This window comes from Pteropus vampyrus, unplaced genomic scaffold (assembly GCF_000151845.1).
Source record: "Pteropus vampyrus isolate Shadow unplaced genomic scaffold, Pvam_2.0 Scaffold12, whole genome shotgun sequence".
NCBI classification, from domain to species: Eukaryota; Metazoa; Chordata; class Mammalia; order Chiroptera; family Pteropodidae; genus Pteropus; species Pteropus vampyrus.
Genome location: NW_011888793.1, coordinates 5,571,009 through 5,591,967, shown reverse-complemented (window position 1 = coordinate 5,591,967; position 20,959 = coordinate 5,571,009). Strand labels below are relative to the sequence as shown.

The window sequence follows — 20,959 nt, the reverse complement described above, 5'->3', positions numbered from 1 at the left end:
ATATATCTTTCATTTTCCAATATCTTAGGCCCAAATATAGAGCAAGTGAAAAAGACTTAAGAAAAATCTATGCATGTTTGCCTGGTGGCAATATAAATAGATATTAACCAATAATCAATGATTTGTACACATGAATTATAAGTTTTTCTCCAATTAATTAGTTTAAACTAAGCTTAAAAAGACTAAGCTAAAGAAAAACTGAGTGGTTCACCTCTCTCAATTAAATTAATATTAACAGGTAGGCTTTTAAATCATCATTTCTTACCAGTTAGGAATTTCAGTCAAAATAGTGCTTTTTTCCAGACTCCTCAAGTTGCAAGTCAGAAAATTTTTTCCAATAAAGAAGAATAAATGAAGTCTCACAATACCTGATAACTATGTTTCCTATGAAAATAAAGGTATACTGTAATACTAAATACTGTAAAACTAAAGGTCCAATGTTTTTCTCTAAAAAAAAAAAAAAAGATCAGTCCAACTATAAAAAACAAAAATTACACTTTAGTTAAGATTTAGCAACATGTAAAATTGCTTCTTGTTTCAGCAACTAATACTTAGAGTTTTGCTCAAGAAATCACACCTAATTCCCCAAACAGTAATCAAAACTATAAAATCCATAGTCTAGATAAGGATTCCACAATCTTCAAGTTAACAGATATGTCATGAGAATACTCCAAACTGCTTAAACCAAATAATTATCAATTATAATTCTTTTTGAAATTACATTTGATCAACTAAAACTCCATGTCAAGCTTCACAAATCCTCTCACAAATCTCTGCTGAAGAAAGTTTCTTTATTCAAAGAGTGACTAAGACAATTTCATGACACATTGAAAGCAATTAGCTCCATAATACTTTAGACTTTTCCTATATCAAAGTAATAACAAGTCAGGATATTAAATTACTTGACATTGAATATCCTGTCTGAAAACAGGTCTCATATATAGGCATACCTCTTTTTATCGTGCTTCTCTTTATTTCACTTCATAGGTGTTGCATTTTTTACAAATTGAAGGCAAGACCTTCCACTGGCAAAAAGATTACAACTTCCTTTATTGCAATACTCACTTTATTACAGTGGCCTGGAACTGAACCCACAATATCTCTGAGGTATGCCTGTATAGGTTTTATCGTGTTTGATAACTATATTTCATATACACAAAAAACTTCTGTTAAATAGTCTATGTTAAAATGGTATTGGTGGCTGCATTTTACTACTTTCTTAGTTCACCAAGTTTAATTTCTTAAATCACCTATCTACAGTTAGAGCCACCATGTATTGCCAATTAGGTTGCCAATCTGCATTTAGAGCTATTACTGAATACCAGAACAACTTCTTTACCTCTCTGATAAATTATGTTTCTTCTATCTGAGAACAACTGGAAGTACAGACACCAAACATGTAAACTGGATGGCAATGGGCAGTGATAATTTCAAATGAAAAATTTAGTACAGCAAACAGACTACCTAAGCATTATAATTAAGAATAACTGTTCATCTTAGCAAAGTGCATCACAACTACTTTTAAACATGTAGGGGAGGTTTGCTCTGAAACCTATGTCTGGTCTACTCCCTGAACCTTAACCCTGGAATGTGCAAGATACCAAGTTAAGAATTCTTAGAAGAAACCCAGTGTAAATTAGAAGCAATAACAACTCAAGCCACATTTTTAATCAAGAAGTGTTAGCCTGTTTTTAAATTTGTGGAACATACTCTCAAAGTAGCTTAGATTCAGGTGTTGCATTTGACAAGTAGTCACTGACAGCATGTAAAGCGCCAAGTACCACTAGGTGCTGGGTATACAGAGAATAAAACAAATATGGTCCTTGATTTCAGAGAGCTTTTTGACTAAAGAGGAAGACAGACCTTGGACAGGTATTAAACAAATAATAATAATAAAACAACTGAAATTACAAGTTGTGGTTATTTCCTGTTTGTATTGCATCTTATGCCATTTTAGGAGTATTCTGCAGAGAATCTCAAGTTGTTTAATGATTAGAGACAATCAGTTGTAGCTGGGAAACAGGAAGACATAAACGTAGACAATTTCATCACCTTTATCATGAGAGCTATCATGGAATTTATTCCAAAGAATACAAAATATCCATCTATACATACATGTTGACAAGATAACTTCTAACTATAGGGTGGGAATTCACCAGTAATTTGTTTTCTTGAATTCTGCTCAGGACAAAAATCCATGTTGGTGGAACACACACATATTCCAGCTTTTCAGCTGAATTTCCTTATCCTAACACATTCTTCAAATATCAGTGCTCCAGTGCTTATCATTTAAATTTAAAATTGGCACTGCATTTACATTCGAGTTAACCTTCATGTGCATTATTTCCAGGTACAGCTTCTGTTTGCATAGGCAACTCAAAGTGTACAAAATATTGAGGACTTTATAAGTATTATTCTCATTTTAAACGTTTTATCTCTGCATGTTGTTCTACTAAAAAATATACCAGTAAGGAAGTGGGAGGGAAGGGGATGAGGAATGAAAGTTCCCAAAATAGTCTGAATCAGGGTCTTCTTCCCCTATCTCGCCAAATTTTAACACATCCAAAGCTTCTACACACACACACACACACACACAAACACACTCCTTCCGACTTCAGTTGCTGCTACTTCATGTTTCTTGCACATTTGACGTGCTATTAAGTATATTTTAAAATTATTTTTCTCTCTTCTGAAATATGAGTACGTTCTTTTGTAGCTTGTCTAATTTCTTCCTCTGGCAATAATATTCCTGGTGAAGATGTATACCCTTGGATTTTATTTCCTTTCTTAACAGAATTACAACATTACATTACTGTGTCAGGTACCACGGTCCCCCTCTTACTGAATTTAGTACTTTGTGGCCAAGTAACTTCCTTAACTTTCTAGGACGTAACACCTAGGCGGTGATCTTCTTCACAGGATCATCAGCGCTTCCCAAGTTCCTACCTGTTGCGGGGACTTGGTCAGAGAGGTTGAATCAGACTGGTCTAATGCGTCCTTATCCTTTTCCGCCTACGGTCCCTCCTCCCGCTTTCTGTTGTGCCTCCTGAACGCAAGTCACCCCAGCCAGTCCAGGGCCCAAGGCCCGGCCCTGGGACGGGAGGCACCTTCTGCCAGGAAACAGAGTTAGGTGGGGACAAGGGGGTGTCCCGACTCGAGGCGCAGCTCTCACTTCCTCTAGTAAAGCCAGCAGAGCGCGCAAAGAAAGGCCTAGAAGAGAGGGCACTTGAGAAGAAAAGAATGTAGTTTAACTCAACCCTATAACTGGAGCAAACCAAGTCCTTCCGGCCCTCTCCGTCCCCTTCCCACCTCTCCTCAAGTCTAATTCTTTTTCGCTTCCTCCCCCTCGCTCTGGAGACAGGTGGTCTCTCCCTGCCCTGCCCCCGCCGCGCCCCTCCCCTCCCAACCTTTCAGTCCTCTAGCCCCTTCCTCCCAGCGCCGCCCGCTTTCCCTTTTCGTTCGCTCTTCCGCCCCAGCTCCCCATCATCCTTTCTGATTGGTCGAGCGCACCGGAGCCTGGTTGGCCAATCGGCGAGCTGGGCTGGCGGTGATGGGCGTGACCGCGGTGCCGGAGCCCTCACATCGAGGCTGCCTCCCCCTCTCAGCCGGCAGCACATTCCGCCGCCGTTGCCACCGCCCGGCCCCGCAGTTGTCTTAGTCGGAGCTGCGGTCGCGCTGGGGTTAGGGCGGGGGGTGGGACGGGCGGGGAGAGAAGGAGAAGGCCGCGGCAGAGGGAGGCGAGAGGAGGAAGGAAGCGGCGGCGCGGCGAGCACAGCAGCTCAGGCGGCGGCCCGGTTCCTGGGAGTGTCGGTGCGGCGTGGTGGTTGGGGCGGATCCCGCGGGGCCCGGGCGGGGGAAGGAGTCACCGGCCCGGCCATGGCGGACAACGAGAAACTGGACAACCAACGGCTCAAGAATTTCAAGAACAAAGGCCGCGATTTGGAGGTAAATTCGGGGACGCCGGAGAGGTGGGGACTGTGGACCTCAGGCGGATCTCCGCCGGGACTTCGAGTGTGGGGAATAGGGGCGGGAGCCGCCGCCGGGCCGCGGGGGAATGGCGCTGGGGGCCAGCCCGCCCGTGACGCCTCTGCTAAGGCGCCGGGAAGTTTGTGTCGGGCCTGGTCCGCCTCCGCCGGGGCGCGAGGTGCCAGGGCACGGCCAGCGCGGCCTAGGCCTACCCGGCGGAGCCGGTCCGGCGCGGGTGCGAGGGGCTGGGCGGTGCGGCGGGGAGGCCGGGCGCGGCGAGTGCGGAGGAAGCGTGCGTCTGCCGCGCTGCCCCAGCCCCGCTGCGGCCCTCACTCGGCAGCCGCGGAGATTCCGGCTCTAGCTCCGGCACCGGCGTCTGGCGCCGCGGGAAGGAGTGCGGTGGGAGGTGGGGGGCGGGGGAGGCGAGCGTGTGGCGACCGAGTGGGGCTCGGAACTTCCTTAGCGAGGCCCGAGGCGTCTCCACTTAAAGGCATTTTTTCTGGTCTTCCCGACTCCCGCTTTACCCTGCCTCCCCCCAATATCCGAACTACAGGAGTCAACTTCTCCGTTGAAAAAAACACCCCCGACGTGAGAGGCCATCCTGGTGATGCTAACAGTGCCTTCCTGCGGCCTGTGTTTTACTATGGATATAGCTGATTCAAGATGTGGCTCACGGTGTGCCCTCTTCCAGGCAAAGGATGCCCCTTATTTCAGCTTGTTCACAAATCTGTTTACCCCTTCTTGAGAGACCACCAGCTGCATTCTTACATATAAAGTCCAAAGGGTTATACAAAGCTGTCATCCTCTAGTCTACAGTATCCTTTCCCTCCACCTGCTGGTGGTGGTAGTGGGGGATGGGGTGGGCTATGGAATGGCACCGTCGCGTTTTATTATTTTAAGATAGGGTGAAAAAGACCTTCATTATATATAGCTGCTCCCGAGGTGCTGAGGCTACATAAAGTGGGTGGGGAAAATACACGCACGAGCGCGCGCGCGCACAAACACTCCCCGTGGATTTTTGATAGAAGACTCTTCCCTTCAGTTTTAAGAGTCTAGGTAGAGTTTTTAATCCATTCTGCATCTAAATAAAAAGTTTAGCTTTTAAGAGAAAGTGGTCAAATAGTATTTTTTTTTTTATGTTGTTCTTCTGTACTTTGTTATACTGAGATCTTCAAATTCCTATCCCGTGTTTCTGAACTTTGAGCATTTGTTGATGTAGTAACTATATTTCTGGCTTTCCACGAAGCCATTTAATCTCTAAGGTAGTTTGCGCTTTCTTAGTGAGTTTCATAATTTGAAGGACTATTAAGTGGCTGGGGCTGGCCTGTTAATTCTCTGTTTTAATGTTAACTTGAGACATTCTTGTGATCCTTTTTTTAATGAAAAAATTTTAACAGCTTTATTGAGAACTCACATGCTTTAGAAATCACCATTTAAGTGTACAATTTGTGGTTGTCAGTAAGTTTATTATTTGTAATGTGATAATTTTTTTTACTAAGATGAATATTTAAAATGAAAAAATCATAAATGACAAAACTTAATAAATGCCACAGTTACAAAATCCAAAAAAATAGGAACTAGATGCTTGACAAAAATCGTTTTTCTTCCTTTATTTCTGGCAAAAATTTTTTTAACAGCTTCATTGAGACATAATTTTCATACCATTCAGTTCACCCATTTAGATTAGAGTGGCTTTTGATGTTTTCACACAGTTGTGCAACCATCAGTACAATCAATCTTAAAAATATTTATCACTCCAAAGAGAAACCCAAACTCATTAGCAGTCACTCTTCATTTCCCAGTCCCTCATTATCTTTTCAGATTTGCCCATTCTGGACATTTCATGTAAATGGAGTTATATAATATGTGATCTTTTGTGACTGCCTTCCTTCAGGTTGTATAATGTTTTTAAAGTTCACACATGTAATAATGTATAAGTGCTTCACTCCTTTTCATGGCCGAATAATATTTCACTGTTTGGATATACCACATTTTGTTTATCCAGTCATCAGTTGTTAGACATTGCATTATTTCTGTTTTTAGCTATTAAGCATAATGCTGTTGTGAACATTCATTTACACATTTTCCTGTGTTTTCATTTCTCTCTGGTTGTATACCTAGGAGTGGAATTACTGGATCACAGGGTAACTTTATGTATAACCTTTTGTGGGACTGCCAAACTGTTCTCTGAAGTGATCCTTTTTAAATTGTTGGTCCCCTTACTGTGCACCTCTTATTACTTTAGTCAAAATAAGGTTAAGTGCTGACTATATTGTAACAATATTATAATATGGGATTTTTATAAGTAACTATAAATACACATTAGGCAGGGTTTTTTTTGTTTTGTTTTGTTTTGTTTTTTGAGAAGTTCATAGTGCTTTATGGGCATTCTCTGCTAACTTTGATAACCCTGTATGTACATTAGGAATATTTTCACTTTTCTACCTAAGGAAATCACAAATTACTCTAATGGAAAGTTATACTTTCTCCTCACTTCTGATTTACTCAAAGTCTTACATACTTGCAATGAGATGAAAACATCTTTTATTATCCTTAGAGAACACTAGAATAGCTTATTAGTGTGTTAATTATATATATACACACACGTATGTCCCTCAGGACACAGTATACCCATTTCCTCCGTCTCCAAATATAGTTACTATGTTTTACTACAACAGATTCTAAGAAAATACTGGTTTTTGGTTTGGTTATGACATTTATTTCATTGGGAGGTCTTTGGAAAGAAGTGTGGACCAGTGCTGTCCAATGAATTTTGATTAACCCAATATTTCCGAAATACCATGGTAACATACAATCAATGTAAAAAAATTAATGAAATATTTTGTATTCTTTTTTTTTTATACTAAGTCTTCAAAACCTGTCTTGTATCGAGCCTGTCTCAATTTGGACTAGCTACATTTCAGGTGCTTGCTTAATAGCTGCAGGTGTCTATTGGCTACCTTATCGGACAGCACAAAGAGGATAGCATTATAGAGTGAGGTAATTGCAGCATTTTTCAGTTTGCTTTAACATTGTTTGATTCAAAATTATGAAGAGTACAAAGTCATAGAGTTTAGTTTAATCTCTAATTTTGTGTGGGACCTTGGGAGAATCAGTTAGACTTAAGGCTCTTTCCTCTGTAAAACTAGAGGTTCTTGACATCTGCTTCATGAGTGTTATATAGATTAATATGTTAATGTTAGGAAGATGCCTAGCAGTTCTCCAAGCATTGTATCACCTTTAGTTTTTCTGTTTAGGAAGGAGATTTAATAGGATTCAGTGTAATTTTTTCTTAAACTCCTTTATTTGTAATTGGCTTTTTTCCTCTGTGTTCATTTATAACTTAAGTTGAACTTACAGTTAATGGCGAAAGTTTTTAAGGTAGAGATATGTCATTGCTCATTGAAGGGTAGTTTGGGCTGGGGCATTAGCGACCCTTCTAAAGTCATATTTTCAAAGTGTTAAAACTTTGTTAAAACTGACTCATAGCTTCTGATCTGATATTCATTCCTATCTTTCATTCTACCATTCTGATTCCTCTAAAATATGGTCATGCTAACTTCTTGAAAAACATCAAAGAAGGCATATGTCAGTATCCATTTAAAATAATTTACAGAAACTCTCAGGTGATATTCAGTGCTTGGCTTTCATGCAGTGTGTTAGAGGATCATCATTATTAATTTGAGAATAGTAACCATAGAGAAGGTATGCACAATGCAACACAGGAAATGGGTAGTGACCAAACTTCAAATAAAAAATTTGTCAGAATAGGGCAAATTAAGCTCATTTGGTTTATGTATAGAAGTTCTCAGAGTATCCAGGTTGAATAGAGCATAAGTTATTTTTGAAGAATAATTAGATCTTAGAAAAACACAACTTTGAGGAAAAAACATACCCTGAAAATAAAAGAATATTAAAATATATAACTGGAAACTTATGATTGTCCATTTAACATAAAATATCAAGTAAGCTTGAAGTTAAAAGAAAAAATATTTGCTTGGTTGGCAACAGTTTAATTAATTGATCAGCTATTAGAAAAATGATCAGCTATTGTGTCATTTAGAAATGGCCTTGGTGATTTGTACTGTACAGAGTGAAAAGCATTGTTAAGCTATTAAGTCTTGTTAACTTTTAGAGACTGACCTCTCTCATCACAAATCTTGGAACATATCTACTATACTTAAAATAACTACTGTCTAATTTTTCATAGAGTAGTCCAAGCATGTGACAATATGTAATATTTGATAGCAATATAGTTGGGAATTAAATAATTGTTTTTGTGCTTCCTGCCAACTTTTCTGCTTTACAAGATAACCAATTTCACAATTGCTTCATTGGTATTTTCTTAGAGATATCAAGATGGATGTCTTTGTTTTTCATACTCACTAGTATTTCAAATGAATATATAAGATTGGGAAGAATTGTAGGAATGATTTAGGTTTAAAAGAATGAAAGTACTTTAGAAAAAATGCGTAGGTAGATTTTAAACATTGATTCCTAATGCCTAATAATGATTGTTGTAGGTCCTTAAAATATTTTTTAAATGTTTACTAGGGCAGCATTCATCTATGTGAGACCTGTAATCAATGAGAGCTTGTCAAATCTAACTTTAAATGATGATTTTGGTCCTCACTGGTTTAGTTTTGGAAGAGAGGAAAAATAGGATTGAAAGGAACTAACTCTTGAGTACTTGCTGTACATGCTTTTAATTGTATTCTCATTTTCTTCTTATAGAAGAAAAACTCAAGAGACTTAATAGCATAACATTCAAGGGAGTGATTTTAAATCAGGTGTGTGAAAGTCTATCCTGTTTATACTGTGTCATATTACCTCTCTTTTAACGTCTCATAGCCTTTGTAAGAGATCTCAAAGTTGACCAAAAGGTTATATGTAAAAGCACCCAGCATAGTCCATGTGGTATAATATTCAGTGTTATATGTGGTATAGTATTCAATGTTTCCTTTTTTTTTCCCAGAGAGATTTTTAGAAATTGTGTATCATTTGTGGGCTTTAAACTCCAGAGAAACACAATCCATGTACTATGCTTTACAGATAGGTTTACTAAAAGACAAGGCTGGGGAAGACTCCTTTTTTCTACAGTTAATGTGAGAACAATATTTATATTGGCACCTACTAAATAAGGACAGTGTACATGTGCTTATAATGACCTTAGTTCAGAAGTCTTCAAAGCTTTGGAACTCAAGACCTGTTTATGCTGTTAAAAATTGAGGATCCTCAAAGAGCTTTGTTTGTGGATTTCTACCAATAGTTACCATTTTAGAAATTTAAAACTAATAATTTTAAAAATATTAACTCATAGATTGTTTAGATTGAAGTATATAAAGAATATCCACCTTCACACACAGTAAGCAGTTGGAAAGGGGAGGAATGTTTTAATACCCTTCAGATATTAGGGAAATTATTCTTTGATACTATATCATAACTCCACAAATAGTTTCTTAAAGGTTAGTTGCAATGTGGAATCTGAAGCCACCTTAACTCTGTTACATTGACATCCATTGGTCTTTCTTGCACTTGGAATGTATCTTTTACTCAGACCCGATTTTGTAACATCATGTATTGGTCATTTGGAAAATATTTGCTTACCAAGTTATGTAGCTCTTCCAAATGCTGGCACACTTTATTATAGAATGAAAATTCAATTATTAGTGTCACTACATAGTTCATCAGAAAAATCTTAAATAGTGGGACTCTGTCAAGCTCATAGTGATAAATACAAGTTTTCCAAAATTCTTATTTTCACTTGAAAGCTCAAATTTTATCATTAGCAGCAAATACTGTAAGTTGTTTTCCTCAAAGCCGTAAACTCACTTTGCTCATTTTTGTGAGAACATCTGCCATACACTGTCTGAATGACCATGATTTGTCTGTCAGTCATTCTTTCAAGTAAAAATGATGTTTCATGAAAAAAGTAGCTAGTTCAATTCACAACTCACACAATCGCACAAATACTTTTTCCTTGAGACAGTCATACTACTGCAGAAGTCGGTATGTTGCAAAAGTGGTTTATGTATAATCCCTACTTTATGGTTTATGTGTAATTCCTATTTTATGACAAAATTTTAGAGAAAGGGCCAGTTTTTCATCAAGGATGTTCTTACGTGAGCTGGCTTTTTTTTTTTTAACTGAAATACAATGACTAATACTAATAAAACTTGGTGACATTGCCTTAATTCAAGCTAAAAGAACAGAAGTTTTACCTACTGCGTTGTATTGCAGTGCAAATGTTAACACAGTAAGAAAGTATTAGTAGTGATACTGTGAAAGTAGTTTTGATCTTGTCAACCCTCTGAAAAGGTCTTAGTTGTCCCCGTAGAGGACACACTGAGAAGCACTGTCTTTGTTATTGTTGCTTCTGTTACAGGGGACTGTCTCTTTTAATTAATAAAGGCTCCTAAAAGGCTTTATAGTGTCACAGTTAAAGAACATGGACTATGGATGGAGTCACTTACATCTGGATTTGAACCCTGGTTTGTCCATTTAATAGTTATGGAAATTAACCTAATTTTTCTAAACCATTTACATGCTTAACAGTTCCTATAATGCATATACAGAATGAAAAGAAGCTCTTTTTAGTTTACCAATTTGCTTCATCATACACTACCTCCAAATAACCCCATGTGTTCTCTGTCAGAATAACATTTCGTTCACAGTTCCTTTTGTACCAGTGTGCACCATAATTAAATCGCATCACATGAATTGGGGAATGCTTCCTTTTTTCCTTCTTTAGCAGTCAAGTCAAAGCCTTCTTTTTCCTATGTGCTTCAACCAAATTGTTTCAAGTTTCCAACTTCATTTTTCTAGTCCTGTGTTGTAAGTGGGTTTGTAAATACTTCATGTAGATTTTGTAACCCAGAAAATAGCTCTAATTCTCACTATTTAGTATCCATAATGAGAACGATTTAAGGTCCTAGACATTTGCTGGTAATACAAGATTAGCTTAATTATTTAAAATGCTAAACTTTTTTCTATTACTATTTACTATTAGAACAACATTTGATTAGCTTTCACTTTTACCCTAAATTTAATTTACATTCAACTGAAAAATTACATTTTCAATAATGGTTGTATTTTGGCAAACCTGGAATTTCATTAAATTTTTGTTAACAAAAGTCAGAATCCTAAGATAATATGATGTTTCATAATTTGGTGATAGAATATGATTTGTTTTCTAATAAAAAAAAGTCTATCTCAGTTTCCTTTTCTTCAGTGTAAATGTTAGTTGTCCAGTATCTACTCTTAATACTTGGTTAAGTTTTTATAGCATGTCTGTGGTTTCTTAAAGCAGGTGTTATATAAAGTTATTTAGTTATAGTAGTTGTATCCTGAAAGCCTTACAGGTAGTTTCTACTTGGTCGTATTAAATGACCCTCTCCTGTTTGCCACGCATCCTCTCTCTTTATCCTGGACCTTTTTAGCCATTTTCCCCAGCTGTTGGTGGTCCAGAAAAACAAGCAAAGATTTTTATTTAAAATTTTCAAATAATCGTTACATCATTCTTGGTTCTTTAGTAAGTATGAAACCTAGTATTTTCTGGCTTTCTTTAGGACAGCGGCTTTACGGATACCATAAACTTTTTTCCATAATTTTGGTATTGAAAGTTAGGTCTGATAGCTTTAGGCTGAAAGATCTGATTTTTTAATATTGTGTAGTTATGTTTTAGGGAACAGAAACCCAGCTCAATTAGTTTAAGCATAGTGGGGGAATCTGGGTCTCATAACCTGGTAAGTCCTGGTGGCATTAATTATAAGAGTACTAGTGAAAGTCTAGAGAGGACTCTGATCAGTCAAGATTTGAATGCACCCTTACACCTGAATTAATCACTGTGGGCAGAGGAATATGGTGCTGTGATTGGCTAGGAAAAGGTCTTGTGCTATGTGTCCACCTGTGTTTATGTGCGTGCACGTGTGTGTTGTAGATTGGGAAGGGTGTTGGTAACTCCACTTAAACCAGATTTGCCAAAAGAATTAAGAGTCCAATAGAGTAAGAAGAAAGGAAGAAGAAACTTATTGAGGACAAAATTATAAAGCACTACTATCCAGTAGTGTAGAATGTAGAATGGTTCCTTATTTTGCCTTTGAAAATTATGTGATGTTCATTGTATCGCAAATATATCTGTAGAATTGAGCCCATTGTTGATCAACTTTTTTCTCAAACACTTAAGTATTCACATTTTTTCCTATCAATATCTTGAATAATTTTCTCTTTTGTTCTCCATCTTTAAAACAGTATTATCTTTAAATGATGAAAAAGCTTATTTAGGACTTGTAAACAAGTAAAAAATAGGATAAACATCATTAGTCATTAGGGAAATAAATCTCAAAACCATAATGAGATACCCCTTCACACCTACCAGGATAGCTGTAAACAAAAGGACAGACAGTAAACAAGTGTTGGCGAGGATATGGAGAAAGTAGAACCCTCATATATGGCTGATGGTGCGGCCACTTCGGAATGCAGTTTGGCATAAACTCAAAAAGTAAACATGTGACCCAGCAATTCCACTCTTAGGTATAAACCTAAGAGAATTGAAAACAAGAGTCTGCACAAATCTTGTACATGACTGTTCATAGTAGCCTTATCCATAATAGCCAAAACATGGAAACAACTCAAATGTCCAGCAACTGATAAAAGGATAAACAAAATGTAGTACATTCATACAGTGGAGTATTATTCTGCCATAAAAAGTAATGAAGTACTGCTACATGTTACAGTATGGATGAATCTTGAAAACATAAGACTGCCTGAAAGAAGCCACTCAAAAGATCACATGTTCTGTAATTCTTTTATATGAAATGTCTAGGATAGGCAAATCCATAGAGATGGAAAATAGATTAGTGGTTGCCAGGGCCTGGGACAAGGGAAAATGGGGAATGACTCGACTGCTAATGGGTATGCGGTTTTTTGTGGTGAAGAAGAAAATCTGGAATTAGATGATGGTGATTGATGCACAGCTTTTGAATGTACTAAAAACCACGAGTTGTGCACTATAAAAGGGCGAATTGTATGGTGTGTGAATTATATCTCAATAAAGCTGTATGTTAAAAAAAATAAATAAACTTGCATAGCTTAAGTAAGTGGGGACTGTAACAACTTTCTACTACCAGAGGATCGTAGGTGAACGGACTCTTAATAGCACTTTTTTGCTGACTTCTGTGTCTACCCTCCCCTGTATAGAATTCATTTGTTCAGCTTCTGTGTCCAAGGTTCTTTGTAAGCAGTGGTGATAGAGCAATGAATAACATAGGCTAAATTCCTATTTTCATAGTTTACATTCTGTCATGTCAAGGTTTCTCAGATACTTGCTCTGAACTGATCCTGTGGGGGGTATTCAGCCACTGTAAGCTAGTGTAATAGATCCCTTATCTTTCTTTCCTAAACTCAAATTTACAATAAATAATATACCTCACATTTGAAGGGAACGGACATCCTAAATGTTTGGTGTTCAGTAACTCTTCCCTTGAGATTTGTGGAAAAGCTGGGGTTTTTTGAAGACCTAGGATTGCATCTCATTAGCTGTACGCCATTAGGAAAACTTAATTTTTTTAGCTTCAATTTCTGTAAAATTAAAATCCTACCATAGTAGGTGCTTGTTTTGATGAAGCTTTTAAGAATGCAAGGAGCACTTGTCTTCAGACTAGGTCAAATAAGGGTGGGGTGTTAGGAAAATTAAGGAACCGTTTCTCGCATCCAAGATACTTCAGGTAGGAGTGTCTTGGTGGTAGAGATTCATGGATTTTGCTGTACTGCTCTGTCAGCCACTAACTCAGCTACTGTTTTATTTTTCCAGATGCTGTCTTAGGCGTTATATTTGTGTTAAATTACTGAGAGAATCTGATTGAGCTAATAAATTCAGCCCAAGCTGAAACATTATTTTTACTGCTGGCCTTATAATGGTTTGGCTTTCTCCTTCACCCCTACCACCAGTCAGCTGTGATATTGGGTGTGGGGGTTGGGGGGTCACATAATGCTGAACATCTTTTGCCTGCTTCTGCAGCAGCGTCCCTGGAAAGAGAAGTTTCTCTTAGGGTTGAATATTACATTATTTAGGTAATGTCACTCCACTCTTTTCTGTTAACTTTTTACTCACTTAAAATCTGGGACAAATCATTATTACCTGTTATCTCCACAGTGGTTGCCTTATTTCTACTATTGGCTTTTTTCTGTTTTATGAAATAACAAATATGGCTCTTTTAAAAAATAAATTAAATCACACCTCTCCTCTGCTTCATTAGCTTCCCACCACATATGGCTTTCAAACTCCTTACTGAGATCTTAAAGGCCTTGCCAAATCTAGTTCCTATCTGTTCCTACCTCTCTGAATTTATTTTCTCCCTTAGTTACTATACTCATCTTTTAATCCCTCTAACTAATCCATGGATAGCCCTCTCCTCTTCAGGCCCTTCATACATGCTGCTTTTACTGTCATAATGCCCTTCCCACTTTGCGTTAATCGTTAATCCCTTTACCTTCGTCCCCCTTTTTTTCACCCGTCTGGTTATTTCTCATCCTTTGAATCTTCAGTATCATTTACTTAGGCCATCCCTGAACAAGCTAATTGAAACCACCTATTGTTTTCCTTAAGAACACTGATCAGAATTTGTTAGTGTATTTATTCAATGTTAATTTCTCCCATCAGACCGTAAGTTCCCTGAGTCTGTGGACCTTGTCTATTTTGTACACCTCTCCTAATTCTTATCATAGAGTCTGGTATATTAGTGGCACTTAAGTAAATACTTGAGGGAGTTAAATGAAACTTAAAAAAGAACAGGAGCGTACTCTGATTACAATTTGTGACTAAATTAAATTTTCTAAGTCAAGTTTTCTCTCTTGAAATGGTGATGGCATGGTAATTATAGAAATTCTTTAGAAAAATGGAAAAATAAAATAATCAGCCATAATCTTACTGCTATTAATCTTTTAGAATGTTTTCTTTCTATTTATACATTTTTTCTAATATATTTGAACTTAATTTGGGTTCTCATGAAAATAGCTCATAGTTGATAACAGCAGAGTTTCTCAGCATTGGCACTATTGACATTTGGGGCCAGATAAGTCTTGGTCTGTGGACTTTACATTGTAGGATATTTAGCAGCATCCCTTGTCTCTGCTCTGATGCTAGTAGCACTGTGTTCCCCCAGTTGTAACAACCAAAATTTGTCTTCAGAAATTGTCAAATGTCCCAAGTGGCAAAATCATCCCAGGTGAGAAACACTGAGGCGAAAAAGAAATATTTTATTGCTAAAAAATGCTAACTATCATCTGAGCCTTCAGCAAGATATACTCTTTTTGCTGGTGAAGGGTCTTGCCTCAAAGTTGATAAGAATATAATATCTGTAAAGTGAAATAAAATGAGATATGCCTGTGTATGACCAGATTAATTCTTAACCTTTTTAGTTTATAATTCCCTCATCTGTATAACGTCATCTTAGACTCTTCTCCTGCATTTCCAGGTTGAATTTAAGCGTTCAGGCTTCAGTTAAGTTTTCCTTCATCATAACAATTAGTGTTATTCCTTTTATTGAACTTTTAGAGTAGTTATTTTGTACTCATATTTTGGCATTTCCACATGTAAGATGTTTTTACTTGTCATGTGTTTTATAGAGAAAAGAGTTGCAAAAAGGTATGTATGACTTACACACCAACAAATCAGATAACCTAGATGAAATAGATAAATTGCTAGAAACATAATCTACCAAGACTGAATCACGAAGAAGTAGAAAATCTGAGCTGACCTTTAACTAGTAAGGAGATTGAATCAGCAATCAGAAATCTCCAAGCAAAGAAAAGCCCAGGACTAGATGTTTTCACTGGTGAATTCTACCAAACATTTAAAGAAGAATTAACATCAAATTCCCCTCAGACTCTTCCAAAAAAACTAAAGACAAGGGCACACTGCCAAACTCATTCTATGAGGCCAGTATTACCCTGGTACAAATGCCAAACAAAGACACTACATGAGAAAACTGCAGACTGCTATTCCTGATGAATAGTATTGCAGAAATTCTCAACAAAATACTAGCAAACTGAATTCAACAGCATATTAAAAGATTATACACCATGACCAAGAAGGATTTATATTTTTGGAACGTAAGGATGGTTTAACATATGAAAATTAATGTAATATACCACATTAACCGAACAGACAAAACCACATAATCTCAATATAGAAAAAGCATTTGACAGAATTCACCCTTTCATGATAAAACTCTCATCAAACTAAGAATAGAAGGAAACTATCTCAGCGTAATAAAGACCAAATATGAGAAGTCCAGCAGACATCATACTCAATAGTGAAAGACTGAAAGCTTTTCATGATCTTTTCAAGACCAGGAACAAGAAGGTGTGGATGCCTGCTTTCACCAGGTCTGTTCAACATGGTTCTGAAAGTCCTAGCCAGAGAAATTAGGCAAGAAAAAGATCTTATATGTGGAAAACCCTAAAGATCACCGCCCCCCCCCAAAAAAAAACTGTTAGAAAAAATAAATGATTCAGCAAATTTGCAGGACATAAAATCAAAATACAGTAACAAGGAACAACCTGAAAAGGAAATGGAGAAACAAATCTATTTATAATAGCATCAAAAGGAATAAAATACTTAGGAATAAACAACCAATGAAGTGAAAGACTTTTACACTGAAAACTGCAAAATGTTGCTGAAAGAAAGAAAACACAAATAAATGGAAAGATCCTGTGTTAATAGATTGGAAGACTTATTGTTAAATGTCAGTGCTACCCAATGTGATCTACAGATTTAATACAATCCCCATCAAAATCCCTGCAGTGCTATTTGCAGAAGTAGAAAAATTCTTCCTAAAATTTTTATGCATCTTAAGGGATCCCGAATAGTTAATAGTTTCTCTTATTGAAAAAAGAGAAAGTTGGAGGTCTCATACTTCCCGGTTTTAAAACTCAGTACAAAGCTATGGTAATCAAAACACTGTGATATTGGCATAAAGTCAGACATTTAGACCAGTGGAATAGAATAGGGAGTCTAGAAATAAACCCTTGCATGCGTGGTCAAATGATTTTTGACAAGAGTGCCAAGACCAGTCAGTGGGAAAAGGACATTGGTGCTGGGAAAATTTGATATCCATAAGCCAAAAAAATGAAGTTAGACCCTTATCTAACAACATATATAATAATAAACTGAAAAGGATCAAGGACCTAATGTAAGACCTAAAACAATGAAACTCCTGGAAGACACCAGAGACATAGCTAACAAAAGATAACTGAACTACATCAAACTTTAAATTTTGTGCATAAAGGACCTAATCAACATGGTGAAAAGGCAACCAGTGAAGTGGGCGAAAATATTTGCAAATCTGTTATGTGGATGATATCCAGAATATATAAAGAACTACTATTCAACAACAACAAAACAACCCTATTTAAAAATGTTCAAAGTATTTGAATAAACATTTCTCCAAAGAAAATATACAGATAGCCAAGAAGCATATGAAAAGATCCTTAACATCACAGATCATTAAGGAAATGCAGATCAAAACCACAACGAGCCCACCTCACACCCATTAGGCCATCAACTAAAAAATAAAATAACATGTATTGAATGTGGAGAAGTTGATACACTTGTATACTGTTGGTGAGAATGAAAAATGGTGCAGCCACTATGGAAAACAGTATGGTAGTTCCTCAAAAAATTTAAAATAGAATTATCATATGATCCAGCATTTCCACTTCTGGGTGTATACCCAAAAGAATTAAAAGGGAATCAAAAAGGTATTTGTACACTTATGTTCATAGCAGCATTATTTACAGTCGGCAAAAGGAAGCAATCCAAGTCCTTCAGTGGGTGAATGGACAAACAAAATGTAGTATATACATAAAATGGAATATTATTCTAACTTGAGGAAGGAAATTCTGGCACATGCAACATGGCTGAACATTGAGGACATTATGCTAAGCCACAAAAAGCAAATACTGTGCGAAATTCTAGAATAGTGAAATTCTTAGAAACAAAAAGTAGTTTGAAGATTGTTGTGGGAAGGGGGAAATAGGGAGTTTAATAGATATAGATAGAGCTTTAGTTTTTTTCAGATAAAAAGTTTTGCAGATTGGATGCACAGCACTGTGAATGTACTTAGCACTACTGAACTGTACACTTAAAAATGGTTAAGGTGGTATTAGGGTATGTGTATTTTACCACAATTTAAAAGAAAAAAAAAAAAACAACACCAGATGCTGCAGAGAATGTGAAGCAACAGGAACTCTCATTCATTGCAAGCAGGAATACAAAATGTTACAGCCACTGCGGAATACAGTTTGGCGGTTTCTTACAAAACTGAACATACTCTTAACCATATAATCCATTAATCACACTCTTTGGTATTTATGCAAATGAATTGAAAATTTATGTCCACGCAGAACAACTTTATTCATAATTGCCAAATTTGGACGCAACCAAGATGCTTTTCAGTAGATTAATAGATAAATAAGGTGTGGTACATTCAGACAATAAAGAAGACATAAGCTATCAAGCCATGAAAAGAATGGGAGAACCTTAAATATGTATTATTAAGTGAAAGAAGCCAATGCAATAGCATACTTACTGTATGAATCCAACTATATAACGTTCTTGAAAGAGCATAACTATAGAGGTAAAAGTAAAAGATCAGTGGTTCCCAAGGTTTATAGGCAGAGTACAGAGGAATGTTAAGACATTGAAACTAATCTGTATGATATTACAATGGTGAATACATTTGCCAAAATACACCCTAATATAAATTATGGACTTTGGGTGACGATGTATCAGTGTAAGTTCATCAGTTCTAACAAATGTACCACTCTGGTGTGGAATATTGATAGTGGTGAAGGGAAAAGAAATATGTGGGAACTCTCTGTACTTTCTGTTCAGTTTTGCTATGAACTTAAAACTGCTCTAAAAAATAAGGTATTTTTAAAAAGATGGATGGCATGATATTCATGTAAAATTCTTAAATATATGAAATTTATAGATGTGGTGACATGCAGTAAAAACACCCATAAGAGTTAAGCATATTCAAAAAAGTGGTTGCTTCTGGGGAGAAAATAAAGGGGAAGAGGGAGAAGGTTGAGGTGTGTGTGAGATTTTAGTAACATCTATAACACTTTGACATTTTTATTTTTAAAATTAAAGCTAATATGACATTAAATAATACATGGGCATCAATGACTCTATACTTTTTTAGGTATTGGACATATGGTTGAAAGTTTTAATTTAAATTCATTCTTGTAGAAGTGATTAATTAGGAATATATATATGTTAAAATGCAGTCTACCCCATTGACTCAGTATTAATAGAGGGGAACCCTTATGGCCAGTTTACACAGATTTAGTCAGTGTTGTCTGTTGTCCCAGAAATATTATGACATAGTCAGAAATGGGACTTTGCTGAGTGACTTAAGAAAAAAGAGCTAGAGTGGGTTTTGTTTTTATTTGAAGAAATCATGTTTTGTACATACCGTAGCTCGCTTTTCTGTAACTTAACTCAGGTACAATACTATAGCATGGTAAATGAGAATGTGAGTTAGAAGCTCTAAGTCTTGAGTAGTATTTTTAAGTTTATTTAGTGTCTAGGGATGGGAATACATGGTAACAGAAACAGACCAGAATTCATAGTAGATGGGGGGAAATATTGGAACCTTTGTTTGTCTAATGCTGTTTCGCTGTGTTAAAATACTTTATGAATAAGTGAATATTCAGTAATCCAGTGGTTCTCAGTCCTAACGTTATTTGACCTGTCAGTACCATTTGATATAGTTAATTATACTTCCTTGAAAAAAATAAATTTTTTTGCTCGATCTTAGATTTACACAGATTTCTTTGCCTTCTCTCTCATTGACTGTTCTTTCTTGGTCTCCAACCTTTTAATTTTGGAGTGCTTAAAGTTATTCTCATTCCATAGGTAATCCCATCAGAACTCCTGATTTTCAATACTGTTTATACACTGCCAACTTTCTAAATTGGTATTTTTAGTCCTAACCGCTTCCTTGAAATCTAGACTCAGTTGACTACTTGACATCTCATTTTGATTCGTTATAAGCATATTAAACTTAACATATTCAAAAGTGATATTATTCCCCAGACTTCTTAATCATTCAGTCTGCCCCATCTCAGTAAATGGCAGTTCCATCTTTCAGTTGCTTGGGCCAAAAACCTTCTTTCACAGTCCTGTCCAGTCCAGCATTTTTCGGTTCAATCTTCAAAATATATCCAGAATCCACATCTCATGATCTCAACTGCTATCACTCTGGTGGTCCAAGCTATTATCTCTTACCTGGAGTACTAGTTATCATGCTCAGAACCCATCAGTGGCTTTCTATCTCAATGAATAAATGCCAAAATCTTTACAGGGCCGTCCACTTTCTACTCCTCTTTGTTCACTGCATGTCACCTACCCTGGACTCCTTGCCTTACCTTTTCTTCTCATGTCTGAGCCCTTTTTACTTGTTAATCCCTCTACCTTGAATACTTTCTGCCAAATATTCACATGGCTTGCTTGCAAATATTAAAAGAGATCTTAAAATTATTCCTCCTCTTGACTTTATATTTTTTCTCCAGTGTTTATCACTAACATACTGTATATTTTAGTTTTATTTATCGTCTCTCCCCACACTTAAAATGTAGGTTCCATGAAGGCAGGGATTTTTGTTCCCTACTGGACTCTTAGCACTGAGAACATTTTGGCACATAGGTGGTCAGTAAACATTTGTTGGGCTAAAGAGTGGCTTTCTATGTAGATGTACACATCTGTTTAGAATGTAAGCACAACTAGAGTTACGCTTTTTAAATGGTGCGTTAGTAAAGTAATTCAATAAATTGGCTTTTTTTAAAACTTCAGTTACAGGTGACATTCAGTATTTTATATTAGTTACAGGTGTACAGCGGAGTGGTTAGACATTTTTATAATTTATGAAGTGATTCTCCCTGTTTAGTCTAGTACTCACCTGGCACTATACATAGTTATTACAAT

The 20,959-nt window shown here is 36.8% G+C and overlaps 2 protein-coding genes across 11 annotated transcripts in view; one reads left to right on the top strand and one right to left on the bottom strand.

Moving 5' to 3' along the window:
- ARL14 (ADP ribosylation factor like GTPase 14) overlaps nt 1-3,676 on the bottom strand; it is a 121,059-nt gene extending 117,383 nt beyond the window's left edge. For 6 of the 8 annotated variants that reach the window (XR_002777623.1, XR_002777624.1, XR_002777622.1 and 3 more), the window contains exon 1: nt 2,947-3,448. The gene's annotated coding sequence lies outside the window, so the exon portion shown is untranslated. Of the gene's footprint in view, nt 1-2,946 lie in introns of all 8 variants that reach the window. The other 2 variants (XR_002777620.1, XM_023524547.1) reach the window with 2 other exon arrangements.
- A 25-nt stretch (nt 3,677-3,701) lies between these two features.
- The window catches only part of KPNA4 (karyopherin subunit alpha 4), a 53,498-nt gene continuing 36,240 nt past the window's right edge, over nt 3,702-20,959 (top strand). Inside the window, exons 1-2 of one of the 3 annotated variants that reach the window (XM_011379732.2) lie at nt 3,745-3,945; nt 4,520-4,641. In XM_011379732.2, coding sequence (XP_011378034.1) covers nt 4,630-4,641 — 12 coding nt within the window. In that variant the 5' untranslated portion in view covers nt 3,745-3,945; nt 4,520-4,629. Of the gene's footprint in view, nt 3,946-4,519; nt 4,658-20,959 lie in introns of those variants that run through there. The other 2 variants (XM_011379724.2, XM_023524520.1) reach the window with 2 other exon arrangements.